A 23131-nucleotide genomic window follows, 5' to 3' on the forward strand; every position below is an offset into this window, starting at 1 on the left:
TAGAGAAGGCCCCTCCTCCTGAGAAATGGGGTGCAGCTTCGAGTCCTTCAGTGCAATGTCCCCCAAGCTTGGCATGCTGTCCCTGGTGAGACCAGAGGTGACTGTAGTGGCCCAGAGAAGGGGCAGCGAATCCCACAGAATCTCTTGGTGAGAGGTGACCTTTAATTTTCCCAATCTGTGGTTGATTCTGTGCTCAGGAATCCATGCGAATCTCCTGTCCAAGCACCAGAGGGCAGGCCTTCCTGGGCTCGGCAGGCGGTGCGTCTGGCTGGAATTTAGTGACGTTCTTTTATTTACTCGAGTTTTATTAATCGCCTCTTTCTGGCATGAGATGCTGGTTCTCTGTTTGGAATGGTGATATGAAATTTCCTTTCAACATGTGGCTAAGTAAGAATGTGAGTTGATTTAAGCTGAAAAGGAAGTAAATAGTAAGGCAGATACACAGGTCGGGGGGGTGGCAGGAGTCGGGCAGGTGGCACATGTGTGCTTAGAGTTGGGCGACTGCTGCTTACAGCAAGGTCAAATGAGGTCGGAGGTCGTAGGGTAGAGGACCACTGGAGGGGGCACATGGGCAGGGAAGGATGGGGGGCTTGCCCAAAGTCGTGCAGTTAACTAGCCCAAGAGAAGAAACCCTGCTCTGCCTCTAGTGCCCTCGGCAGCCATCCCAGCTGTGACACCCCTGGGTTGGGACCTCAGGCCGTGCCACCCTGGTCCTACGCCAGGACTACATCCGCAGGACCCCTTCTCAGTCACCTCCTGCAAGTTAAGGACAACCCAGCCATCGCAGCTCGTTGTCCTCACTCTTGTTGAGAACTTCTCCACTGGCAGGCCCTACTCAGCAATGCTCGGGGCAAACAGCTTCTCTGGCCTCCCAAGGGTGCAGAAGCAGCCCAGCCTCCTGCCCCAGCCCCCAGGGGAAGCTGGGCTCAGCTGGCCTCACTCAGCTCGAGCCCACAGACCCACAGGGTCACGGGGTGCTTTCAAGCAGAGCTTGTGACATCTCCTCGGCTCCCCAACTGTCTCTGTACTGGGCCACGCCCCCTGCCCTCCTCGTGAACCCCGGCCAGGCCTGAGCTGCCTCCTGCCCGCCCCCCCCCCGCAACCCCATACACCGAGATGTCGAGATGTCGGCCCCCAGCTCTGCTTCCCTAATTTCACTCCCAAGGTCAGGGGCCTGCAGTGGCTTGCCAGCTGGGCCCCAGCCTGGTCCTTCTGGCTTGTCTCCCTCACCTTTCTCTTCCCTGACCCCCCACTGCTCCCACTCCACCCCCTGCACCCCCATACCGTCACTCATTTGGATTCCCCCGCTGGGGCGCTCGCATCCTGCCAACTAGTCCTGGGATATCACCAAAGCCATGTCCCACCCAGGGATTCTGATGCAGTGAGGGGCTAGGGCAAAGGCAGGCCTGTTGTTTACAAGGCTCCTTGGGTTATTCCAGTGTGGACACACCCCACCCCACCTGCTTTGGCCTATAATAAGTTTACCCACCATGCACCGTTCAGCCAGATCGCCACCTCCTCTGTGAAGCCTTCCCTGATTGCTGCAAACCACAGCTGGCGTCTCCTCCCCGTTGGAGGCAAAGTTGGCACCATCTGGCTCACTACCCCTGGTTCCGTACCTTGTTCGTGTGTGTTACCTTTGCCCAGCCGCCCTGTAATGTCCTGTATTTACCTTCCCGTCCCATAGACTTCTTCTTCTCAAGGTGTGGTCTATGGATCAGCAGCTTCCCATCTCCCGGGATCTTCTCAGAAATGCAGAATCCCAGGCCCTGACCCAGATCAGCTGAATCAGAATGTGCACTGCAGCGAGGGCCCCGGCTGATGCGCGGGTGTGCTAGGACAGGGGTGGCCCCCAGATGCTTGGGAAATACTGGTCGACAAATCGATCACTTGTCATTTGACCTATGTTATCACTACTCGTTTATTGTCCGTCCCTCCCGGGTTAGAATGTAAACTCTGTGAGGGCGGTGAGCAGATTGGACTTGTTCTGCTCACTGCTCTCTCCTCAGCAGGCGCGCCATAAAAATTCATTGAATGAATGAGTAAGTACGATTTTAAACATCTCCGTCTTCCAGGATCATTTCTCTGCTGAGCAAGTTCCGACTGGGCTTCCACGAAGTTCACGTCCTTCCCGACATCAACCAGAAGCCGCGGGCTGAGCAGTGAGTTCTCCGTACTGGGGGTTCCAGGCAGAAGGGCGAGCTGGGTACGCTGCAGCCCCTCTGCCCATTGTCCCTTTCTCCCTGTGAGCCAAGGGCGGAGGGGCTGCCCGCCCCACCGCCACCGAGACAGGCTCCAGGAGAGAAAGAGGAAGGGTCAGGCTTTGCAGCCGTTTATTTTCATGCTTGTGGTCCTCTCTTTGCATCCGGGAGCTCTGGGCTTTGGCAGAAGCACACCTGGGCTGGAGGCGGGTGGATTTTCACATTCGTGCTTTTCTTAGAGCAAGTGGTTTTTACGCTCTTACTGGTGCGGGTCGTGGCTGTTGTGCCGCTTGAGCAGAGGCTTGTGTCTCATCCACAGGGACCCCCCCACGCCCACCCCACAGGCCGAGGGAGACTCTGGCTTCACACATCACCAGCCCAGGCTGCTGGCTACTCATAAAAGGCTGATTTTACCTGGGAAACTGCCTAGTTTTCTCAGTTTTCCCCACGACCCTGAGTGTTTTCATCAGACAGCGGTTCTCAAACCTTGGCATGTATCGGAATCACCACCTGCTGGTTCTCGCCCCCACGATTCTGAGTTAGTGGGTCTGAGGTGGGGCCCGAGAACCTGCACGTCTAACAAGCTCTCAGGGGCTGGTGCCGGCACCCCACTTTGAGAACCACTGTGTTAGCGACAATCCACGGAAAGGGCTTAACGTAGCACCCAGCCCAGAATCAGTGTTCCATAGATGCTGGGTTTGTGGCTTCTGCCTACTTGTCGCTTCTGAGCTCTGTCTGCATCTTGACCTTCTCTGCAGTCCCAGCTCCACTGCAAACTGCCTCCTTCTCCAGGCATTGCCTCGTTTAAATTCCTGAAAAAGGGACTGTGTCTAGACCAGCTCATCCCTTCCTGCTGGGCTAAGTTACTGGAAAGGCTGTTTCTTGGCTACCTTTGGTGCACTTGGCTGTGGCCAGGGGTGGCATAGTCACATGCCCCAAGACCCATGGCTGGAGGGCAGCTCTTTCTGCAGGAGCCACGGCAGAGGCACATCCTCTTCACGGGGGCTGAGGGGTGCTGGAGCAAACAGAACGGAAGGTACAAAGGCCCTGAGGCAGAAGCATGGCAGCTGCAGCCCCTGATGTTACAGTAACACAGTGCTTGGAGTGGGGAACATGTTGAATGGGCTGAGCAACAGCTCCCCTCCTGCCGCCATGTACCCGTGAGCACACAGACTTTAAGCAAACCCCTGTGTGAGTTTGCAGCAAGGCTCAATTGTGGGATCAGAAGAAACTATTTCCTTTCCCAATGATTCAATTTCATATTCTTAGAATAAGACGTTTACAACAGAATTTGCTTTCTGTAAATCAATCTCCATGAGGTTCTCCAGGACTCTGTCTCTGCAGTCAAGTAAGGTCGGTCCTGCCCTCCTGGCCCTTACTTCTCCCTTGGAACTCCCATGACCTGGAAAGGGAAAGAGGTCAAGACAGGACTTAGCAGTGATGGACAGACTGACTCCTGCCGTTTGCTCAGGGCTGTGCTTGGAGCCGCAGGGCAAATGTGCGCACTGCAGCCCTGCCCTGCAGGGTTTACCCTGGCTGAAGTGCAGGCTGGAGGATGTCAGGAGCCATCACAATGCTGCAGAGACGGACCAGGATGCCAGAGAGGATGGATCGTCTCTGTTGGTGGAGGCGCAAAGCCTTGAGAAAGGCCTTGAACAGAGAGAGACGGGGAACACCTTCCAGGTGGGGAGGGCTGCGACAGCCAGCGTGCAGACCCCATGCAGCATCTCCGATCTTTAATCCCCTCCTTTGCCCCCATCTGCCTCCACCTCCTGGACCATTTCTCCCCACCCTTGCACAGTCAAACTTCTCCGAAGTGAAGTTCTACTGTCGTCACTTCCTCCCCGGCCCTCCTCCTCCCGCTCGCTCAGGACTGCCTTCCACCACTGCTCCACCGAAATCACCCCGGCCGGCGTCATCGGTGACCTCTGCACCGACAGATCCACAGAGCCCACACCTGTCCTCAACTTCCTCCGCCTGTCAGTTGCCTTTGACACAGTGATCCTTCTGGAAACAGTTCTTTGGGTTCTGAGACGCCACCTCTACTGGTTTCCTCCTACCTCAGGGGTCCTTCTTTCAGTTTCCTTTGCTGACTCTTCCTCCTTTGCCTTACTTACACTTGTTGGCATCCTTGGGGTTCGGCCCTGGACCCTTGTCTCTTTACTCTGTCCCCAGGTGAGCTCATCCATCTTCATTGCTTCAGATGGCCTCATCTGAATGCCGAGCAGTCCAAATTTCTATCTTTAATAACGTAAGTCAGATCGCATAGAAACCCTCCAACAGCTTCCTGTCTCGCTCGCGGCAAATAACAAAGGCCTGCCTGATCTGGCCCCTCACGACCTGTCTGTCCTTGCCTCCTCCCGCTCTCCCTGCATGCACCTCGTTCCAGACACCTGGGTTCCTTCACTGCTCCCCAGACAGACCAAGCATGCTTCGGCCTCAGGGCCTTTGCTCCTTCAGTTCTGTTTGCTCCAGCATTCCCTGCCCTGTGCATAGCTGGCTTCAGAAGGACAGGCGTCCTTTGGGTCCAGAGAGGCCTTCCCCACCCCTGTTGTCCCCCATCCCAGCATTCAGTTTGTGCCTGCACAAAACCTCCAATCTATGTTTATTTGCCTGTTTGTCACCCAGCAGACCTTGAGCTCTGTGAGGATGGGGGAGCTTGTCTGGTTTGTTCACTGTTGTGTAGCGCAGAGCCTGGCTCAGAACAGTGCTCAGTCACCGGTGACCTGTGGCACAGTCTGTGAGTGGAGGTGGGTCCCAGGTCAGCTGTCAGGGACAACGCGTGGAGGTTCTGTTGAAAGCCGGACCCGCCCATCAGTGCTGAATTCAGCAAGGGAGCTGCCTCGATGTGAAAGGCAGCGTCAGAATGGGGTTCAGCCTGACACATATGTCCCTGTGGCATCTGCCTCCATCTCCCTCCAGGGCCTGCTTTCCCTGGAGACCGCGCCTTCGTGCCCCGTCTCACCTGCTCTCTCTCCCCAGCACCAAGCGGTTTGAGGACATGATTGCACCCTTCCGCCTGAACGATGGCTTCAAGGACGAGGCCACGGTCACTGAGATGAGGCGGGACTGCCCCTGGAAGATCTCGGATGAGGAGATTAACAAGAATAGAGTCAAGGTGCCGGAGAGAGGAGGCCTTGCTGGGCTGGGGTGGGGTCAAGTTCCCCCCGGGGTCAGGGCCCTGTGCCCCATCTCACCTGAGCTTCCTCAGCTCCTGCCCCTTGACCCTCCACCCTGCTCCCGCGCCCCCCCCCCCCCCCCCCCCCGCCCTGAGATATCCTGAAGCCACAAGTGCTCGGGCTGCCCGGTAACCCAGATGTGGAACTCAGAGCCAGCCTTGGTGTGGGAGCCTGGTCCTCCTGCCCATGTTGAGCCAGCCCCCACCTTGGCGACGGGCTGCCCAGAGCCCCTCCCCCTCTCCTCCCCGCTCCTCCCTGCCTGCTGGAAGGGACTTATGAGACAAGTGGTGAAGGTCAAGGCAGATTTGTCCTGTGGCCCAACAAGGCAGGCGGCCCTCTGCCCAGTCAGCATCTCCAGGCCTCTAATGAGGGCTAAAGGAGAGCGGGGCTGCGGCGGCCATTGCAAGGTGGGACCGGGGGTCACAGCTCTGCTCCCTGGGTGCCGCGGGTCCATGCTCCTCCCTGGGGTGATTTTGCCCCTCAGAGGACATGTGCAAGCTCTGGAGACATTTTCCGTTATCCCCACGGGGAGGTGGGATTGCTGCTGTCGCTTAGTGAGTATGACACATAGGATGCTGCTAGACATCCTACGACCCACAGGACAGTTCCCACAACGAAGAATTGTTCCACGCAGATGTCAGTGGTTCGAGATCCAGTCCCTGGTCTAGGTTAACTCACTTTTTCATTCTCACAAGTGGGGTGTCCATCCACTATCAGACTCTGAGTGTCAGTCATTTCTGAACAGTTTGGAGACAGGTCTTGGGGTGGGAGGGAGTCTCCCCCACAACCAGCCCACACGAGCTTTGAGGAATTCCCTGATCCGTCAGCCTGGAGGCCCTGCCCCCAAGGGCCCACAGCTGCCCGGCTCCTGGGGGCGTGCTGAATAAAGCTGGCGTCTGTGAAGGCTGGTGCCTTCTCCGTTCCAGAGGCGCCGGAGCGCTCCACCCCTGCTCCGAGTCCACCTTATCAGGTGCCTTCCAGGACCAGGCCCTCTGCTTGGTGCTTTTGCACAGGTTCTCTCCCCCTATCCTCCCACATTCCCTGGGGAGGGTATTACCATGCCCATTTTACAGATAAAGACCGTGAAGTTCACGGAGGCAACGTGCCCTGCTCAGGTTCTCTCTGCTGAGGACCATCGGGGCTGGGGTTTGAACCCAGCTCTCCCACACCACGTAAAGTGCTCTCTCCCCGCTCTCTTGCTGGTCATGGTAACAAGGTCAGGCAAGGAAAAACCAAGGAGGATTTCTCAAGGAAGTGAGCTAGGCACTCAGTTACTGTGAGGAGCCCCTTCCTTCCTGGAGGCAGGAGCATCTATAATGCTGTAGGAGGAATCATTCAGGCACCCACTCTGAAAGGTTAAAAGAGGCCCCTGGGCTTGGTGGGAACTGCTCCTGGGGATGTGGGGAGTGACCATGTGGCTTTCCTCGCCCCAGTCCCTTCGGCAGGTGAGGCTGAACGAGATTCTGCTGGATTACTCCCGAGATGCCGCTCTTGTTGTCATGTGAGTAGCGCCCGGCGGGAGAGGAAGCCAGTCTCAGAGGCCAGAGGTGTCAGCTCTGGGAAGGGTGGACACCGGCCGAGGCCCAGAGCCTTCCCTTGTGAGGTGGAAGTGCCCACAGGTCCTGTAAACACAGCCCTAGTAGCTTCTCAGCCAGTGCCGGGCCCGTGTCCACCCCGTGCCCCTGGCAGAGTTCCAGGCCTCGCACACCCCAGGCCTCACTGACTCCCCTCACCTGGGCTTTTCCCTGGTGTGTTGCCTTTTCCTGCCAAATTCACCTTGGCAAAGTGGACCCAGCTCATTCCAGAAGAAAATCGATTCCTAGTTGGTTGAGAATCATCTAGCCCTCTTTGTCCATCGGCCACCTCCAACTGACGTTGGTGCCCAGCCTGCAGAGCAGGGCGGCAGAAGCAGAGGCCTGCCCGGCCCCAGCGGTTCCAGCTCCGTGCTGGTCAGACCCTTGGGCTGCCGCTGCTGCTGCCTGTGTCCAGGGAGGAGCTGCTTCTGGTGGGTATTGGCCAAGGCCAAGTCTGTGGAAGGTGACAGTGGCACAGAGAGAGTCTCGGGGTGGCTCTGCTCTCTGGGAGCCCAAGAGGAAGAACATGGTCAACCACGCCACCTGAGTCCCCTCAAAGCTCAGAGGGAATGAGGGTACTTGCCAAGGCGTGAACCTGGCCTGTCCTACATTTCCTGGGGGCTAGCCACCTGGGAATTCCGTGGGACAGACAGCCGAGAATCCTCCTGAGCCTGTTTTTCCATCCCCTGAAACCAGGATGAAGCACTCAATTTGCAGGGCCCAGTGCAAAATGAACATGTGGGGCCCTTATTCAGAAACTGTTAAGAATGTCAAGAGGGTAACAGCAGAGCATGAGACCCAGCAAGGAGCCCTCCTCAGTGCAGGGCCGTGTGAACACAGATTGCACACCCATGAAGCTGGCCCTGCCTGAAACGGTGCTTCCTGGGGCTTTTAGGGAGATGATTTTTTGTGCAAAGAAAGTGCTCCACATTTGCTTTGATGTGGGAACTGTGACAAGGAGAAGGGCCGGGCTTCTCTCCAAGCCTCTGGCCAACACCTTGCAGAGAATGTTCCTGGGGCAAGGTTGGCCTGGGTGCAGACTGAGTCACAGTGCAAGACAGTGGGAAGGGCTTCGTCCTGAGATGGCTCCCTGCACCTTTTGTGGGTGTGATACCTGGGTGTGCCAACCGCGTCTTCGTGGATGCCGCCTCTGTTCAGAGAAGCAAGTTTGCATTCTGTCTCTGCTGTTAGCCCACAGTGTGGTCTTGGGCAAGTGACCCAACTTCTCTGAGCCTTAGTTTCCCTGATTACAGAGAAGAGTTAAACTAGATCATTTCTCCAAGATTTTCTTTCAGTCTAACATGCCATGGTTCTAAGTGTATTTGCCCTAAAATGAGTCAGTCTCCCAGGCCATCAGATGAGGAATTTCATCCCTGGACGTGTCCATCTGCTGGCGCCTCGGCTCTCCCACTCCCTCAGCCCCAGCCTTCGTGGGGAAGCCAGTCCCCGCCTGCCAGCCTTTGTGGAATTAGCTGAGACAAATAACCGTGAGGCCAGCCATCCTGAGAAGACGCGGGCACACAGCATCCCACCCATGGCGGCAGCCGCAGCTGTTGCCCAGAGGGCCCGGCTGTCGGGCCAACTCAGTGGGAGGACAGAGCAGCTGCCGATTTGTGGTGCTGACCTCCAGCCTGGAGACGCGCCCTGGTTTCTAAAAGTTCAGTCTGAGCGTCACCTTCACCAGGGCCACCACGAGCTTGTGGAAAATGGCAAATTCCTCAGTTCCCTCCAGACAAGGGTCTGGAGCGGAGCCCAGGAAGCTGCCTTCCCCAGGAATTCTGAGGAAGAAATCATCCTCCCCAGCTGCAGCGAAACGACAACATCACGTTGTCCAGCACTTCAGGGAGCCTGCGTGGAGCATTTTCTAGAGCGGGTTTGAGGCAGATCTTGGCTGTTTATTGTCTACTAATTGATCAGTGGTTTATCTGATTAACAGCCATGTTTGAGTTCAGCTTAACCCGCAGAGCTGACAAACCAGCCTAGTAACCACTCCGACGGCCTTTGACGAGACTAACCACCTACTTCTGGCCTTACTTTCCAGCCTAGACACCTCTTTTTTCCATAAAGACTCCCTCCTTGAGGCCAAATAGCAATGATCGAAATAATGATAATCAACATCGCATTTTATGGAATTGAGTCTCTGCGACACTCAAGGCCCTGGGCCAAATTAATTTTCAGAACTCTGTGAAGTGGTTCTATTTTGTCTCCCTCCACACACGCTTTGGAGAGGAGGAAGCTGAGTCTCCGAGGAGCTCATCCTCTTGTCCAGGATCTCCTGGCTGCGACGCGGGGAGCGGCTTCGAAGCCTGCGACATGTTCTGACGTGGGATTATCATTCCACATCTAGGTTAGATCCAAGGCTGCCTTTCTCTGTGGCTAAGAGCTGCAATTCTGAACAAAAAGTTCCTTTGTTCTGGAGCAGCTTTGTTTCTAAAGATTAGTAGCTTTAAGTGCACGCATCCTGTGAGCAGGAATAGAGCGTCATTGACTCTCGCTGGGGGTGACCGTAAGGGAGTCTGTCCCTCGGACAGGTGGACAGGCTCTGCTGGGGGAGGGAACTGCACGCTGAAGCTTGAAAGGCCACAGCAGGGGGGGTGGGAGGGCCCTGCCCCTGCTGAAGCAGCCCCCAGTCTCCTCGGGGCCTTTGGGCCTTTGATGTTTCTGAATTCAGTCCTGGAAAATGATCCCAACGGGCGTTTTCAGCCTCTGGCATAACTGTTGAATCAGGAAAGTTAGGTTTCAATATCCCACTTCCCTTTTCCCTGGCAAGTCACCAGACAAACAAAAACGTTCTAACTAAGGTGACACTAGCTTATTGACATGTCCTTGTTCCCATCTGCCTTCCCCCATCCTGGGGACCTTGCCTCTTAAAGGAGGGTGGTGCTTGTCCCAAGCGAAGCGTTGAGGGTGGAATTTTAAATAAGGGGCGCTGTTTAGGGACCCCCATTTGCCTTCTCAGCAGAGGTGGGCGTTGCAGTGAGCAGAGGCAGCTGCGGGACCTTGGTTCAAGTCCCAGCTTGTGTGGTCACCGGCTTGGTCAGCTCGTGCTGGTGAATAATCCCGAGTGCTGACAGGAGCTGCTGATGTTAGGAAGGGCTTGCTCTGTGCCGGGCGTTGTGCGACATTCTTCCTGTGTTTCGTCTTCTTTAGAGCTCACGAACATCCCCTGAGGAGGTTTCTGTGTCCTCACTTTGAGGAAGAGAAAACTGAGCCTCAGGCACCACGTGGCTGAGGAAGTGGCAAAGCCACGACTCCTATCTCCTCTCTGACACCAGAGCCCATGCTCTGAGCCCAGCGTCCTCACACAGCACCCCCCGTCTGCCCAGGTCCCCTCAACTGGGAGAGAGGCTGTTGCTGTGGGCCCTGCCCTTCCCCCAGGGCTGTTTAGAGGTTCAGATGAAGTAATACCTGTGGACGTACTTTGGGAAAACAAAGTGCAGTCCCACCTAAGGTGCCAGGGCCCCTCCTTCATGTCCCACCAGCTGGGTCTGGAGATGCCGGCTTTCCAGGAGCCAAGAGCAGGGCAGCTGCAGCCATCCTGAAGCATTTTTGGAATCTCGAGATGGTGGAAAGTCCCTTCCTGAAATAGCCATGGAAATATGGCTGAAGAGCACTCCCGGGCATCGTGGTATTTGCGCAGCATTGCAGCAGACAAGGGGCCCTCCCAGGGCAATGGCAGAGTCCTCCTCCCTGGGCCTTGCATATGTGGCAGGAGGCAGGGCTAGGACACGCAGCTGAAACACGTGAACATGTCACATTGTTGTGGCCACAGGCAGGTGTGTGGCCAGAGAGGCAAGGCTGGCATGATTCGAGTGGCCAGGTGGGGTGGATCACCCACAACAGCTCAACAGTATCAGACTGTGTTCTAGGCCCAGGGAAAGGGTGGTGAACAAGACAGACCAGGCCTGAACATGCAGTCTAGTAGGGAGACAGACAGCCAACAAATAAATGAAGGAGATCTTGAGAGGGTGAAGTGCTATGAAGATAATGACATAGGGTGATACGATAAAGACAGATGGGAGGTCAGCTCTGGAGGGGGTGATCAGAGAAGGAGGTCCCTTGAGCCAAGACCTGAGTGATTCCAAGGAGCCAACCTTCAAAGAGTTGGGGGTGCTGCCTTCTGAGTGGAGAGAACATCTCATGCAAAGGCCCTGGGGCAGGAGCAAGCTTGTCATTTTTTTCAGGAATGGAAAGAAAGCCACTGTGGCTGTAGGCTGTGTGAGGGAGGCTGAGGGTGGTAGGAGGTGAGGCTGTGGAGGCTGGTGGGGATCAGATCATGGGGGCCTTACACGCCACGGCCTTGTTTAGAAGTGCTTCGTGCCTGAAGGTACATTTTGAGTCCTACTTTTAGGAGAGCAGGCGGTCATTCTTAGGGTGGCTGGGAAGAGGAGCTCCGAAGGGGTCAATTCACAGAGCTGCTGTTCAGAAAGCAAACTCGGGCTGTGTGGGGAAGACCCTTGGTAATTTCTCATCTGCCGTTCCTTCCTGCCTTGCAGCACCTTGCCCATAGGGAGAAAGGGGAAGTGCCCTAGCTCGCTGTACATGGCCTGGCTGGAGACGCTGTCCCAGGACCTCAGACCTCCTGTCATCCTGATCCGAGGAAACCAGGAAAATGTGCTCACCTTTTACTGCCAGTAACTTCATGCTTGCCGTGCCCTCCCAAAGCCGAGGGCGCACGGGATGCCCACCTCTCCTCAGGGACGAGATTCACGTTCTATTGCACTTTAAGCTGTAGCATCGGATGATCCCACTGAAGAAGCTGTGGCTCCGAACAACTGGCCCCCACCCCCTCGGCCCTGTCCTCTGGGCTTTGTGTTTATGGACTGGAGAAGCAGCAGATGGAGTCACACGGAAAGTTCTCTGGGGACACATAGTCCTTTTAAGTTTTCTTTTGATCCTAATTATAACTAATCAAATTTCAGCCTTTGATTTACATACAAATGAGAGTCAGAGCGGGGGTGTGAGCATTGACACTTTCTACTGACTTTCCCTGGGGGACCCCCTAACCAAGCCCCCGTCCTCTGATGGTCAGGAGAATGGGCGCCCCACCTGTGGCCCTCACAGGAGAACTGCAGGGCTCTTTGAGCCTCCAAAATAATGCAAATTTCTTTAACCACCTCTCACTACCTTCACTTTCAATAATAATGTGTCTTCAGTGTTTTGGTTGGTTCTTTGCTAGACCAGGGACTTTCAAACTTTTGGGGGCTGCAACCCACAGTAAGAAATATATTTCACATTGACACTTGGAACAAACACAGTGAAACTAAAGGGTCACAAAGTGATACTTACTAAGGGTGATGCACTCCGATATTTTCTGTGCTGGTTCCTTTTCTCCTTTTAATGTTGGTTGCAATCCACTAAAATGAGTTTGGGACCCACTAATGGGAGGTGAAAAACACAGCTTAGACTTTCTTTTGTTCCCTGCAGTTTTTTCTGCACAGCAGGGAGCCCAGCTGATTTGGAGAAAGGCCATGTTGGGCACCACTGCCCTTTCCTCTGCTCATCCTCCAGGGAAGGAAAGGGAAAGGACAAAACACGCAAGGAGGGGTATTGAGGGTGGGCACGTCAGGAAGGAGCTTCAGAGAAGGGGCGGGATTTCCAGGGTCTGGAAGGGTACCTGTCAGGTTTGGTTGGGGGTGGAGGATGGAGTTCGGCCACGGATGCAGGTTTGGTGGGTCGGGAATGGGGAAGTGGAAGAGAGGATGCAAAGACGGCAAGATTGGGCGGAGGATCAGAAAGGTCCAAACCCAGCCCCAGGGCCAGGTGAAAGGACAGGGGAGGAGGAGCCGCCAGTAAGAGATGGAAACAATGCAAGTGGCAGAGGGGGCTGCGGGGAGAGGAATGCAAGACTGGGGTCCGAGGCAAGAGAGAACCTGGGGAGGATGAAGCCTGCCCAGGTAGGGATGTTCCGGTTACTATGGTTGAATAGCTCAGAGGTTTGCACCAGCCTAGCTGGATGCAGGAGCAGAATTACATCAGAGACTGGTGGGTGGGGCTTCCTGGAAGGGCATTTCAGCTCCAGACACACCGGAGCAGCATAAAGGTTTGTTGTCAGGGATGCCATTGGCGGGCCTTCTTCCAGTGGCACTGGGGTCACTGAAGAAACAAAGTATCTTTGGTTTTGACTGGCCCTCTCCGGGCCCCTGAAGTGCACATTCAGTCATGAAGGCAAAATCTCTTTCTTGGATATATCAACCGGCAAAAACAGAAACCAGTTTAAGAGGCAAAGCATTTATTGGGATCGAAGAATGACAATTTGGGGAGCAGAGATTCAGGTAGAAACCTAAACTGCGTTCCGATTACAGGAGAAGGGCTCAGGGTTTTTGTGGAAAAAGGGAGGACCAGGTGAGTTGTAGTAAAGAAGAGTTCACCGTTGCCGGATGAGGTAAGGCTGGGTTTGTACTTCATAGATGGGTTCGGGATTCGGTCATCAGGCAAAAGGCTAGCCTCGTACTTCGTTGATTGGTTAAGATTCCGTGGTCAGTGAAGTCTAGTTTCATCAATCCTTGCAGACAGGATATTCTTGCCCTTACTGACTTCTTGGAATGTTGGCGGTTGATCCAGTTTGGAAGATAAAGAAAACAAGACGTGCGAGGCGAGTCTTCTGAAATGGCAGCTCCAGCTGTATTTTAACGTGGCTCCGCTCATGTCATCTTCCACAGTTAGAACCCAAAGGACTTCAGCGTTTCTCAGGTCCTCCCACTGCAGAGAACAAAGGCTCTGGGTTCCCGGTGTTAGAAGCCCTGAGGCTCTTCACCGCATCAGCGCTTGCTGGGAAGGACCGAGTGCCTGGCTGAGTTCTTTAGGAACGGCTTGCTGGGAAGGACCGGGTGCCTGGCTGAGTTCTTTAGGAACGGCTCCCCTGCTGCTGAGGGCTCCCGAGAGGCGGGCCTGCGTCCCAGCCATTCAGTGGACCTGGGACCAACCCCCAGCTCCAGATAAGTCAAAGCCTCAATCAGGGAATGCTTGCCTTTCTAGAGCCACGTGGAAAACCATTTCCTGGCAAAGGGTGCTCCCTCTTCAGACCTCAGAGAGACCCTGATCCCAGAACAGAGAATGCTTTGGCTCCAGGCATTAAAAAAACCAAAAAACAATTTTCACTATGTTGGAAACCAAGTTCTGAACAATGATAATAGCTTTGTTTAAAAAAAAAAAAAGGCCTTGAGCTAACAGCGAGGTCAAAACAATGAATGAATAGAAAATGTGTTCACTCAGTTGAACAGAATTTATTTGTTTTGGAACACATTGTTTCTTAACTCTGCTGAGCGTTTCAAAAAAATTAACTGTATTGTTTTTCCAACCCTAGACTGAACTTTCTCAAGCTTCCACTGGTTCTGTAGGTCACGCTGCCAGATTTCCACAGAAACATTTACAGGAGCCACTTATTTTTCCTTTGCTTCTCTTACGTGTGTTTGCAGACTCATGGGGAACCCACATTTTTGAGTCTTTATAAAAGTATTCCGGTATTTTCAATCTTGTCTCAAGCCAAGGGCTGGAGAGGTTGAGTGGAAAGCCACAGCATGGCTCCCAGGAGACCAGAATTTGAGTTTCTGTCTCACCCCAAAACTGGCTGTGTAATCTCAGATATGCCCGTTAACCTCTCTGGGCCTCAGTCTGTGAAATGAAGAGAACTAGACCAGAACAGGTGTCACTAGGCAGCGGGCCTGCTGAGGACTGTGGTTTGGCTCACGCATGGTTGATCAAAATTGTGGGTGCTGGGGGTGGGGTGGGGAACACATACTTCAGCCCCCCACCCCTTGGCCCACCACTTCCTACTGCCCTGCTGGGTGATCAGGGGCTCCTGAAGGCCCTCCAAGTCATTGATGGGGCTCTTGGGCACCAGGGGGGGGGGGGGGGGGGGGTGAGATTCGGTCCACAGCTTCTCCCTCTCTGCCGTTGCACGATAAAATGCTCCACTTTAACGAGGTTCAGTGGTGGCAAGTGTGTTCCCCGTAGTCTTTCCTGGTGCTGTGCGTGGAAAACCCGATCCACAGAGAGGCGGGTCTTCAGCCCCGGACCCAGCCAGCAGCCACAGGGGCCACTGCAGCAGGCATTCCTTGCTTCTCACCCCAGGATCCATGCCCACTTAGCTCCCAAGTTTCCCCTTGGCATTTCAGCCTCCAGATTTCACCTTCTCCTTCAGTTCCTGTCCAGACTTGCTGTGGCTTTGAAGTAAGTACAATACAGCCCATCCTTCACCCAATGGGCTCGCTGCGCTCCACCTCCCAGGCAGAAAGCTCAGGGCCTCATCAGCACATGGAGAGCCCCCTTTGGCTTGCATTCCCTTTTATCCATCTGCCTGACCTCTCTTGTGTGGTGAGGGAGAGGTGGGTTCCACAGGAATGAGACCAGCTGGAATGTTCCAGAAGAACCACCTGGCTGGGAGGCCCCCAAGCACATGCAAAGCAGCCAGGTTTCGCTTGAAGCTGTGTATAGCTCAAGGTGTCAGAAAAAAATGCTGCTACCTTCAAAAGTGTTCACAGAAACAGGGCTTGAGAAAGCCCAGTCACGGGCTTCATTGGTACTTCCGCCCCGGAGTGAGGGCTAATCGTATGACTGACGGAACAAGCACGACGTGACGCCCCTTCCTGAAAGGGAGCCACAACAAATTCAGTTTCTAAAAATACTGTGTGGGTAGAGCTCTGAGAAGAACCACCTGGCTGGGAGGCCAGACAGCGGAATGTCAGATGGACTAGAGACAGTGGCAAGCAAGGACAAGTGTTTTTCATTCCAGCTCATAAGAGAGTTACAAAATAAGATGCTCTAAGGATGCAGAAGAGGGAGCAAACACACAAGTCAAGGGAATTAAGAAAGTCCTAGAGAAGGCGGTATTTAAAATAGGTCTGAGCGATTGGTAGGATTCTACAGACAGAAATGGGGGCTGGGGTTGGAGGACGTGTTCCAGGTGGCAGGAGAGCTTGAGCAAGGACCGGAGTAAAGACAGCTTGCTAGTATGTTTGGAGAACAAGCAATAAACCAGTTTTCCTGGAGTACAAGGGTTGTGTATGTGGGAATAGAAGATTGGGAAAGTCGCAATGTGGAAGGCCCCAACTATGAGGCCGGGGAGCTCATCACTGACTCAGAGGCACTGGAGAGCCACTGAAGGTGAGGAGCAGATCCAAGCCTTAGGAAGCTTGGCTGGACGGGAGATGGAGGAGTCTGGAAGAGAAAAGGCAGGGCGCCCGGGGGGAGGCTGTGCAGAATTGCAAAGGCCAGTCAGCAAAGCTGACTTTAAGAGTCACTTTTTTAAGAGTGGCAGAGGGCATGGAAAAGAGGGAAGAGATGGAGGAGAGGAGGAAGAAATAGTATCTTCTAGAACTAGGATTTCCTGGATGTCTGTGTGGGTGGAAATAGGGCTGCAGAAGTTGAGCCTGGCAGCTGTAGGAAAGAAGAAACCTGTAATATGAGGGCAGGGTGACAGGCCTACTCCTTGAGGGAAGGAGGGAGGAAGTGGGTTGGTTTGGGGGTCTTTAACTGTAAGGACATCAGGTGGTCAGAAGCGCGGTCCAAGAGCCTGGGAAGAGCTCAGGGTGTCCACTGATGGCCTGATACTCTGAGAGCAGAGACATAAACAGATTTGGGAGTCACATGGATGCCCAAGGAAGTTGAAGCCATAGCTTGAGTGAGATCACCAAGAGAGGAAGTACACAGAGTGGAGAGGGCTGGAGGCTAGACCATGGGAGGGGCTATATTTTGGGGGCAAGGGGAAGAGAGGTAGCCAGCATGCAGCCGGAAAAGGCGCATTGGCAGGGCAGGAAGAAAACGAGGTAACCAAGGGCCGCCGAAGGCAGCAGAGAAGGGGTAGAAGAATCGGACTAAACCATCATGGCAGCTGTCTGCAGAGAGGCCGAAGCCGCTGAGAGCACTGCTGAATTTCGGCATCACTGGGAGCCTTGCAGAGAATAATTTGGCAAAGTGGTGGGTCAGGGACCAGGGACTGAGGAATGAATTTGTGGAAAGGAAAGGAAAACAGCAGACACGCATGTAGACCTTATACTTGAGTAACTCAGCCATGGAGAGAAAAATAAGGTGGAAACTGGAGGGAGTGGCAGACCCCAGGGATGGTGTTCTGATGGTTGACATCTTAGGGGCGCATCAGTCAGGGGATGCTAGGCTATGCTGCCGTGACACATCACCCTCCAATATTAGGGGAGTACGTCACAAAGATCGATTTTTCTTTTACAAATATTCCTGTGCTGGTCAGCCCCCTCTTCAGGGCCCCTCTTCTCCACAGCAAGACTCAGTGATTGAAACTGCTCCCATCTTGCAAGGCCACCACCTCACCCAGAAGCTTCCAGCTCCCTGAGGAAAGGAAAAGAGGGCCCGAGGGTCAGGCACTGGCTTCAAATGCTTCAGAAGTGACATGTTACTTCCTCTCAGAGCCTGTTAGCCAAATAAGTCACATGGCTTCACCTAACTGCAAGAGAGCTGGAAAACCGGGGGGGGGGGGGGGGGGGGGACATATGAATATTCTTTGAGCAATAAATGTCTGTCACAGAGCGGGGCTAAGTGATAGAGACCTGGGTTTATTGCCAGGTCAGAGGGGAGAGATTTAAGATGCAGGGAAGAGAATAACTGACAAAGAGGTAATCATGGGAATCAGTCAAACAGGGGGGAAATTTTGCGAAGCAGCAGGGAAGGCACAGCTGATGCCTGGCAGCCCAAGAGAGCAAAACCCTCGGGACACCTGCCCTTGTGACTGTCCCTGGGGTGTTCCTGAGCACCAATGCAGAAAGCAAATGCAAAAAAGGCAGGTGACATGTTTCCATCGATGAGGCTGGCCAAGCAAGAAGGATGGAAGAAGGCCAAGGCATGACGGATTCAGGGAGAATGACTAAAGCACCTGGAAATAGCTGGCCACGAGCCCCAAGGTGGATGGAGAGGCTGGAAGTGTGCTACAAGAGCTGAGAAGACTTGAGGGACTGGTAGCATGAGGACAGAAAGGATGTTCAGTGAGAGTGGGAGAGAGGGAGACAGAGAAGAATATCGGGTGGTTTGTGGTCAGAATGTGTGCATTTCAAAGTTTGAGATTCTGCAGGATTTTTGAGCAAAACCTAGGGTGCCCACCACTTGACTATGAGCTCTATGAAGGTGGTAAATGGGGTGAATCTTTTAGTTCTTGGATGGTGGGGAGATCTGGAAGGCTCAGGGCTGGAGCAGCGGGAGGGTGCACAGAGCTGTGGCTATTTACCGACTGGCACAGGGGCACTTCAGTATCTTAACTATTAGCAGCCCTGTGGTCACCATCAGGGCTGACGTGCAATCATTCAGCCATTTCAATAGCTAAGTTATCCTTAGCAAGGATCCTCCCAGTCTGTCATCCCTGGAGTTACTATGGTGATGGCCTGTCCTGGGGACAGCCCTCCTCTCTTAAACCCTTTTAGGCAGTTAGGGGGAAGGTCAAAGTTTCTATCAGAGTCTTTTGTCCTTAAAAACAAGCCAAAGGGACACATTTTGGGGTGGCCAGTTTGATACCCCCCACTGCTAAGATGCACAGCACTAGCCTAGAAGCAGCAATGGGGAGGGTCAGAGGGGAGAAAGAGCTGCCTTCAGTGGAGATGTGTCAGCGTCCTGTCTTGGAGAAAGGCGGGGTTGCTTAACGTGAGGAGGTTTTGGGAATTAGGGCAGAGTGCAGGAGGAGGGGACGGGAGCCTGTTCACAGAGAACCAGACCCAGGGTGAATTCCCGCAGACCTGAGTGACCGACCTGGGAAAGGCTGACCGAACCAGGTCAGAGATTATAGAAGGGTTAGAGGCGTGGGTGGAGGTGCTTGGCATGGGCTGGCAAAGACAGGAGGAAAAGCCCAGAGTCGAATGGGAGGGCTGAGCGATTGGGATTCAATTCACGAAGGAAATTAGAAAATTCCACCATTTTAACAAGAATGTTGCTATAAGCTATTTCTGTAGTCTTACACGTCTTTGCCTAAATGCTAGATCTGAAACTAGCTTGGGGAAGCTGGGGGTTTTGCTAGAAAAAAAAAAAGAAAGAAACTAACACACAATCAAAATTCCACTGAAGAGTACAGGAAAGATTCTGTGTAAAATCTAAATAAATCTATAGTTTTCTTTTCTCTTTAAAGTAAAACGCTGGACTGCAATCAGAACGTTTAGAAGAGGAAGCACAGGCAGCTGTGATGGGAAGCGTGGCCTCTGAGGTTGCCTGGGCCTCTGAGTTCAGCCATGACCCTGCCCAGGACGCAGGCCCAGAGGGCAGGGTCCCCCTGAGTTGTATTTGCCCTGGAGCCAACGCTGGCAGCCAGGGAGAGCCACAGACCCGGAGCTGGAGGCACCTGCAATCCAGAGCAAGGTCAACATTTATTCTGTGGGAGAGACTGAGTCAGGGAGACACCACCCACCCTCCAGCCCATCCAGGGTCTAAGCCCCTTTTCTGGGTAATCGGAAGGATTTTTGTTGTGTGGCGGTGATTATTTTGAGTTCCTCTCTCCGCTGGAGGAAAGTCTGGGAAATAGCATTCAACAGAACAGAGGGAATCAAGTGTTTTTTTTTTTTTTATTGTGGTAAAACACATAAGATAAAATTCACCATTTTAACTATTTTAAAGTACATCATTCAGTGACATTTAGAACATTCACAATGTTGTGCGACCATCCCCACTATTCAGCTCCAAAACATTTTTATCATCCCCAAAGGAAATCCAGGACCCAATAAGCAATCACTCCCCACTGACCCCTGGCAACCACTAATCTACTTTCTGTCTCTACCGATGTGCCTGTCTGGACATTTCATATAAACAGAATCATACCATATGTGGCTTTTCGTGTCTGCCTTCTCTCACTTGATATCATCCATGATCCAACAAGGATCATCCATGTTGGAGCATGTATCAGTACTTCATTCCTTTTTACAGCCGAATAATATTCCATTGCATGAATATACCACATTTTATTTTTCCACTCATCAGTTGATGGACATCTGAGTTATTTCTGCCTTTGGCTACTGTAAATAGTGCTGCCTTGAATATTCACAGATAAGTTTTTGTTTAAACTCTGGTTTTCCATTCTTTTGGATATATACCGAGGAACAGAATTGCTGGGTCATGTGGTAATTCCATGTTTAACTTACTGAGTAAATTTCCCCTGGGTACATTTGTAAATTTTGCAAGGGCTGAGTTTAGAAGCGCACCGTGCAGTTAACCATCAGGCCCATTTTTGGCCCCAATTGTCAGTCTTGACTGGCCATACCCCTCGACGTCTCCTATTCAAGAGACACTTGCCGTTCTAAAAACCAGCTCAGTTTTAGTTTTCTTTGATTAAAAAAATGTATGTAGCAAGCACTTTTAAGAGACAGGCAGCCCGGTCAGGAAATAGCAGGGAAGTGCATGTCACACTCCTCAAAGGTTGAGGATAGACTGAGATCCTGCCTTCCTTTATCAAACACTTCCCATCACAGCCACATTGTACAGGAGGCTTTGCCTTGGGGCTGCTTCCGGCTTAGCATGGGCGCGAGAGTTACCGTGGGACAGACCTCATGAACACAGAACAGGACCTCCATTTCTGGGCTAAAGAAGATGGCTCATGTGTGTAGCCAAATTACGACTTCAGCGATAACCATAAAAGGCAAGGTATCTGGTTGGAGCTTGAATTATTTGGGGGATCTCTAGAAACAAAATAAAAACAAGAGTTCCAAGAACAAAGTGTAGAAGGTCAGCGCGGCCAAAGCCACTAGATTGTCGAAAATAAAGCATATGCCCTGTGCAGCTGCTGCAAAAGCCCCTTCCAGACCCCGACGACCCAACTGCAAAGTAAGACAGGCCTTGGCTCTTCTTCCTTCCCCGTCTCAGAACTGAAACATGAATTAGGGCACAGCAGAGACACAGCACCACAGAAGTGCTGCTACGATCGAGTTAAAAAATTTCCCCAGTTCTTTCATTTCCACATTTCCAGCAATCTCATTTAAGAATATGGATTTCCCTTCAGCTCACTCTATTTCCTTCCCTGGTCTGCTTGGATGTCTATCTTTGAGAGGCCCAAAGGAATACATACTGTGTGATTTCATTTATATGAACTCCGAGAACAGGCACAGCCAAACTGGAGTGACAGGAAGCAGATCAGAAATGCCTGGGACCAGCAGCGGTGGGAGCCAGTGGGTTGACCGTGCTGTCTTATCACCCCATTATATTTGTAAGGTCACCGAGAGCAGGGTCACTTGAGTTTATCTTTCTATTCCTGGCCTGTTTCTTGACTTGAATTTAATGTTTAACTTTTCTAAATGTGTTATAAGCAGAATCACCAAAGTCCTTTAAACAGAGCTAGCTTACTGGGGGATAACTCAAGAGGGAATCACAGAAATCAGACGGCTTTTTCCCTAGGGAAAAAACCACACCCATGTACTTTCTCATTACTGAGTGCAAATGGATGTGCTGTCTTCAGGGGCCCCGGTGCTGGCCACTGCAGGCTGGAGGAAACCATGCCATGTGGCATCTTTAATTCCCTCATGATGCTCTTATCTCCTGCCTGGCTGCCTCCCTAAGGCCTCTGCTTGTTTTATCTGGCCTGGCTCCACCGGTCAGCTTCTAGCTAGTAGCAAGACTACCAGATCACAATCAGTCATTTTCTTCTATCCTGGTGTATGGAAAGCAGGACCAGCTACATAACTTGTGGGCCCCAGTGCTAAATGAAAAGGCAAGGCTTCTTGTTCAAAATTTATTACGAATTTGCAGACGGTAACAGCAGAGCATTAAACCAAGACTGGGACCCCAGGTGACTGCCCAGGTCCCACACCCATGAAGGCACCCCGATGAAGGTGAGAGAGCCCTCCTCGGCAAAGACCAACCACAGAACGCTGAGCACAGAGACAGTTCATCTCCAGAGCCCTCCACCTCCTTTCTAGTTATAAAGACAGCTGAAAAAGAGCCCACCCCACGGGCCAAGGTACATTAAGGCCGACCGTCATGGACTGAACCGTGTCCTCCAAAGACAGTGAAGTCCTAAACCCCAGTATCTACGAACGTGACCGTATTTGCAAGTGGGGTCTTTGCAGATGATCAAGTTAAGGTGAGGTCATTAGAGTGGCCCCTAATCCAATATGACTGACGTCCTTATAAAATAGGGGGAAACTGGGACTCAGAGGCAGACACGCATAGAGGGAAAACGATGCGAAGGCACTAACACAGGGAGAACGCCACGTGACCATGAAGGCAGCGATGGGACCGCGCGGCTGCACGCCAAGGAACGCCCAAGACTGCCGGCAAACCCACAGGAGCCAGGGGAGAGGCATGGAGCGGAGTCGCCCCTGCAGCCTGGAAGAACAGCCCTGCCCCAGCCCTTGATCCCAGCCCTTCGGGCTCGAGAACCGTGAGACAGCACGCGTGTCTGTTAAGCCTCTGGTTCGTGGCACCGCATGACGGCGGCCCCAGCGAACTAGGCCGCCCCCACCGGACCAGCCTCCTCCTGCTCCCCTCGCGCCCTGGCCACACCTGGAAGAACAGCTGTCCCGGCAGGATCGGAACAGATGGGGCCGGCGCAATGTCAGTTTTGTTTTTCACGAGTTTTCTCCTACAGAAGAGAGGGAGGGAGTGTCAACATCAGAGAGCCCTTTGTGGTCACACTTCGGAAAACGGGGAGCCCTGCCCCGCCCCCGGCTGAGCCCCAATTTAAAGGATGCCCGTGTCAGTATCCCACAAAGCGAGGCCCTTCTGGAGCGTCCCCGGCGACAGCTGGCCTGGCGCGCCCGCCGTTCCTGAGGGAGACGTCCCACCCCGACCGGTGCCGTCCGGGCCTGAGGCCCACGACAGGCCGGCAGCAGCGGCTCGGACACCTCCGCCCCGGGAAGGGCCGCCCTGCTCTTTCCGGGCCCTTCCGGTGGGCTTGCAAACCGGGCCACTCCGTGAGCCGAAGCGGGGTTGGGGGAGGCCTCCCCACAGGGCCGGCTGCGGGGCCGGGCGTCCAGGGCCGCCGAGGGTCACCCGGGGTGGGGGTGCCGCTTTGTGAGGGAACAATTTGCAGAGGCTGCCAAACCGGGAGCCGGCCAGGCTGGCCCTCCCCAAGGCGCCCCGACCAGGCCGAGCTCGGCAGCAGCCCAGTTCCCCGCGGCCCGGCCCCCGCGCGGGCCCCAGCCCCCTAAACATGGCCGCCGAGGCCGCACCCCGCGGGCGCAGCCGCGACTCCGGCTGACGCGCCGGCGCCGTGTTGCATCAGCCCGAGCCCACGTGCTCGGCC

General features: G+C 53.7%; 1 protein-coding gene across 2 annotated transcripts in view; it reads left to right on the forward strand.

The window, feature by feature from the left end:
* The window catches only part of SLC12A3 (solute carrier family 12 member 3), a 35086-nt gene extending 23211 nt beyond the window's left edge, over window positions 1–11875 (forward strand). The window contains exons 23-26 of one of the 2 annotated variants that reach the window (XM_046684439.1): window positions 2076–2162; window positions 5184–5319; window positions 6814–6881; window positions 11451–11875. In XM_046684439.1, the coding sequence (XP_046540395.1) occupies window positions 2076–2162; window positions 5184–5319; window positions 6814–6881; window positions 11451–11592 (433 nt within the window). In that variant the 3' untranslated portion in view covers window positions 11593–11875. Of the gene's footprint in view, window positions 1–2075; window positions 2163–4376; window positions 4453–5183; window positions 5320–6813; window positions 6882–11450 lie in introns of those variants that run through there. The other variant, XR_006891776.1, reaches the window with a different exon arrangement.
* The last annotated feature ends 11256 nt before the right edge of the window (window positions 11876–23131 follow it).

Source organism: Equus quagga, chromosome 13 (genome assembly GCF_021613505.1).
Source record: "Equus quagga isolate Etosha38 chromosome 13, UCLA_HA_Equagga_1.0, whole genome shotgun sequence".
NCBI lineage: Eukaryota > Metazoa > Chordata > Mammalia > Perissodactyla > Equidae > Equus > Equus quagga.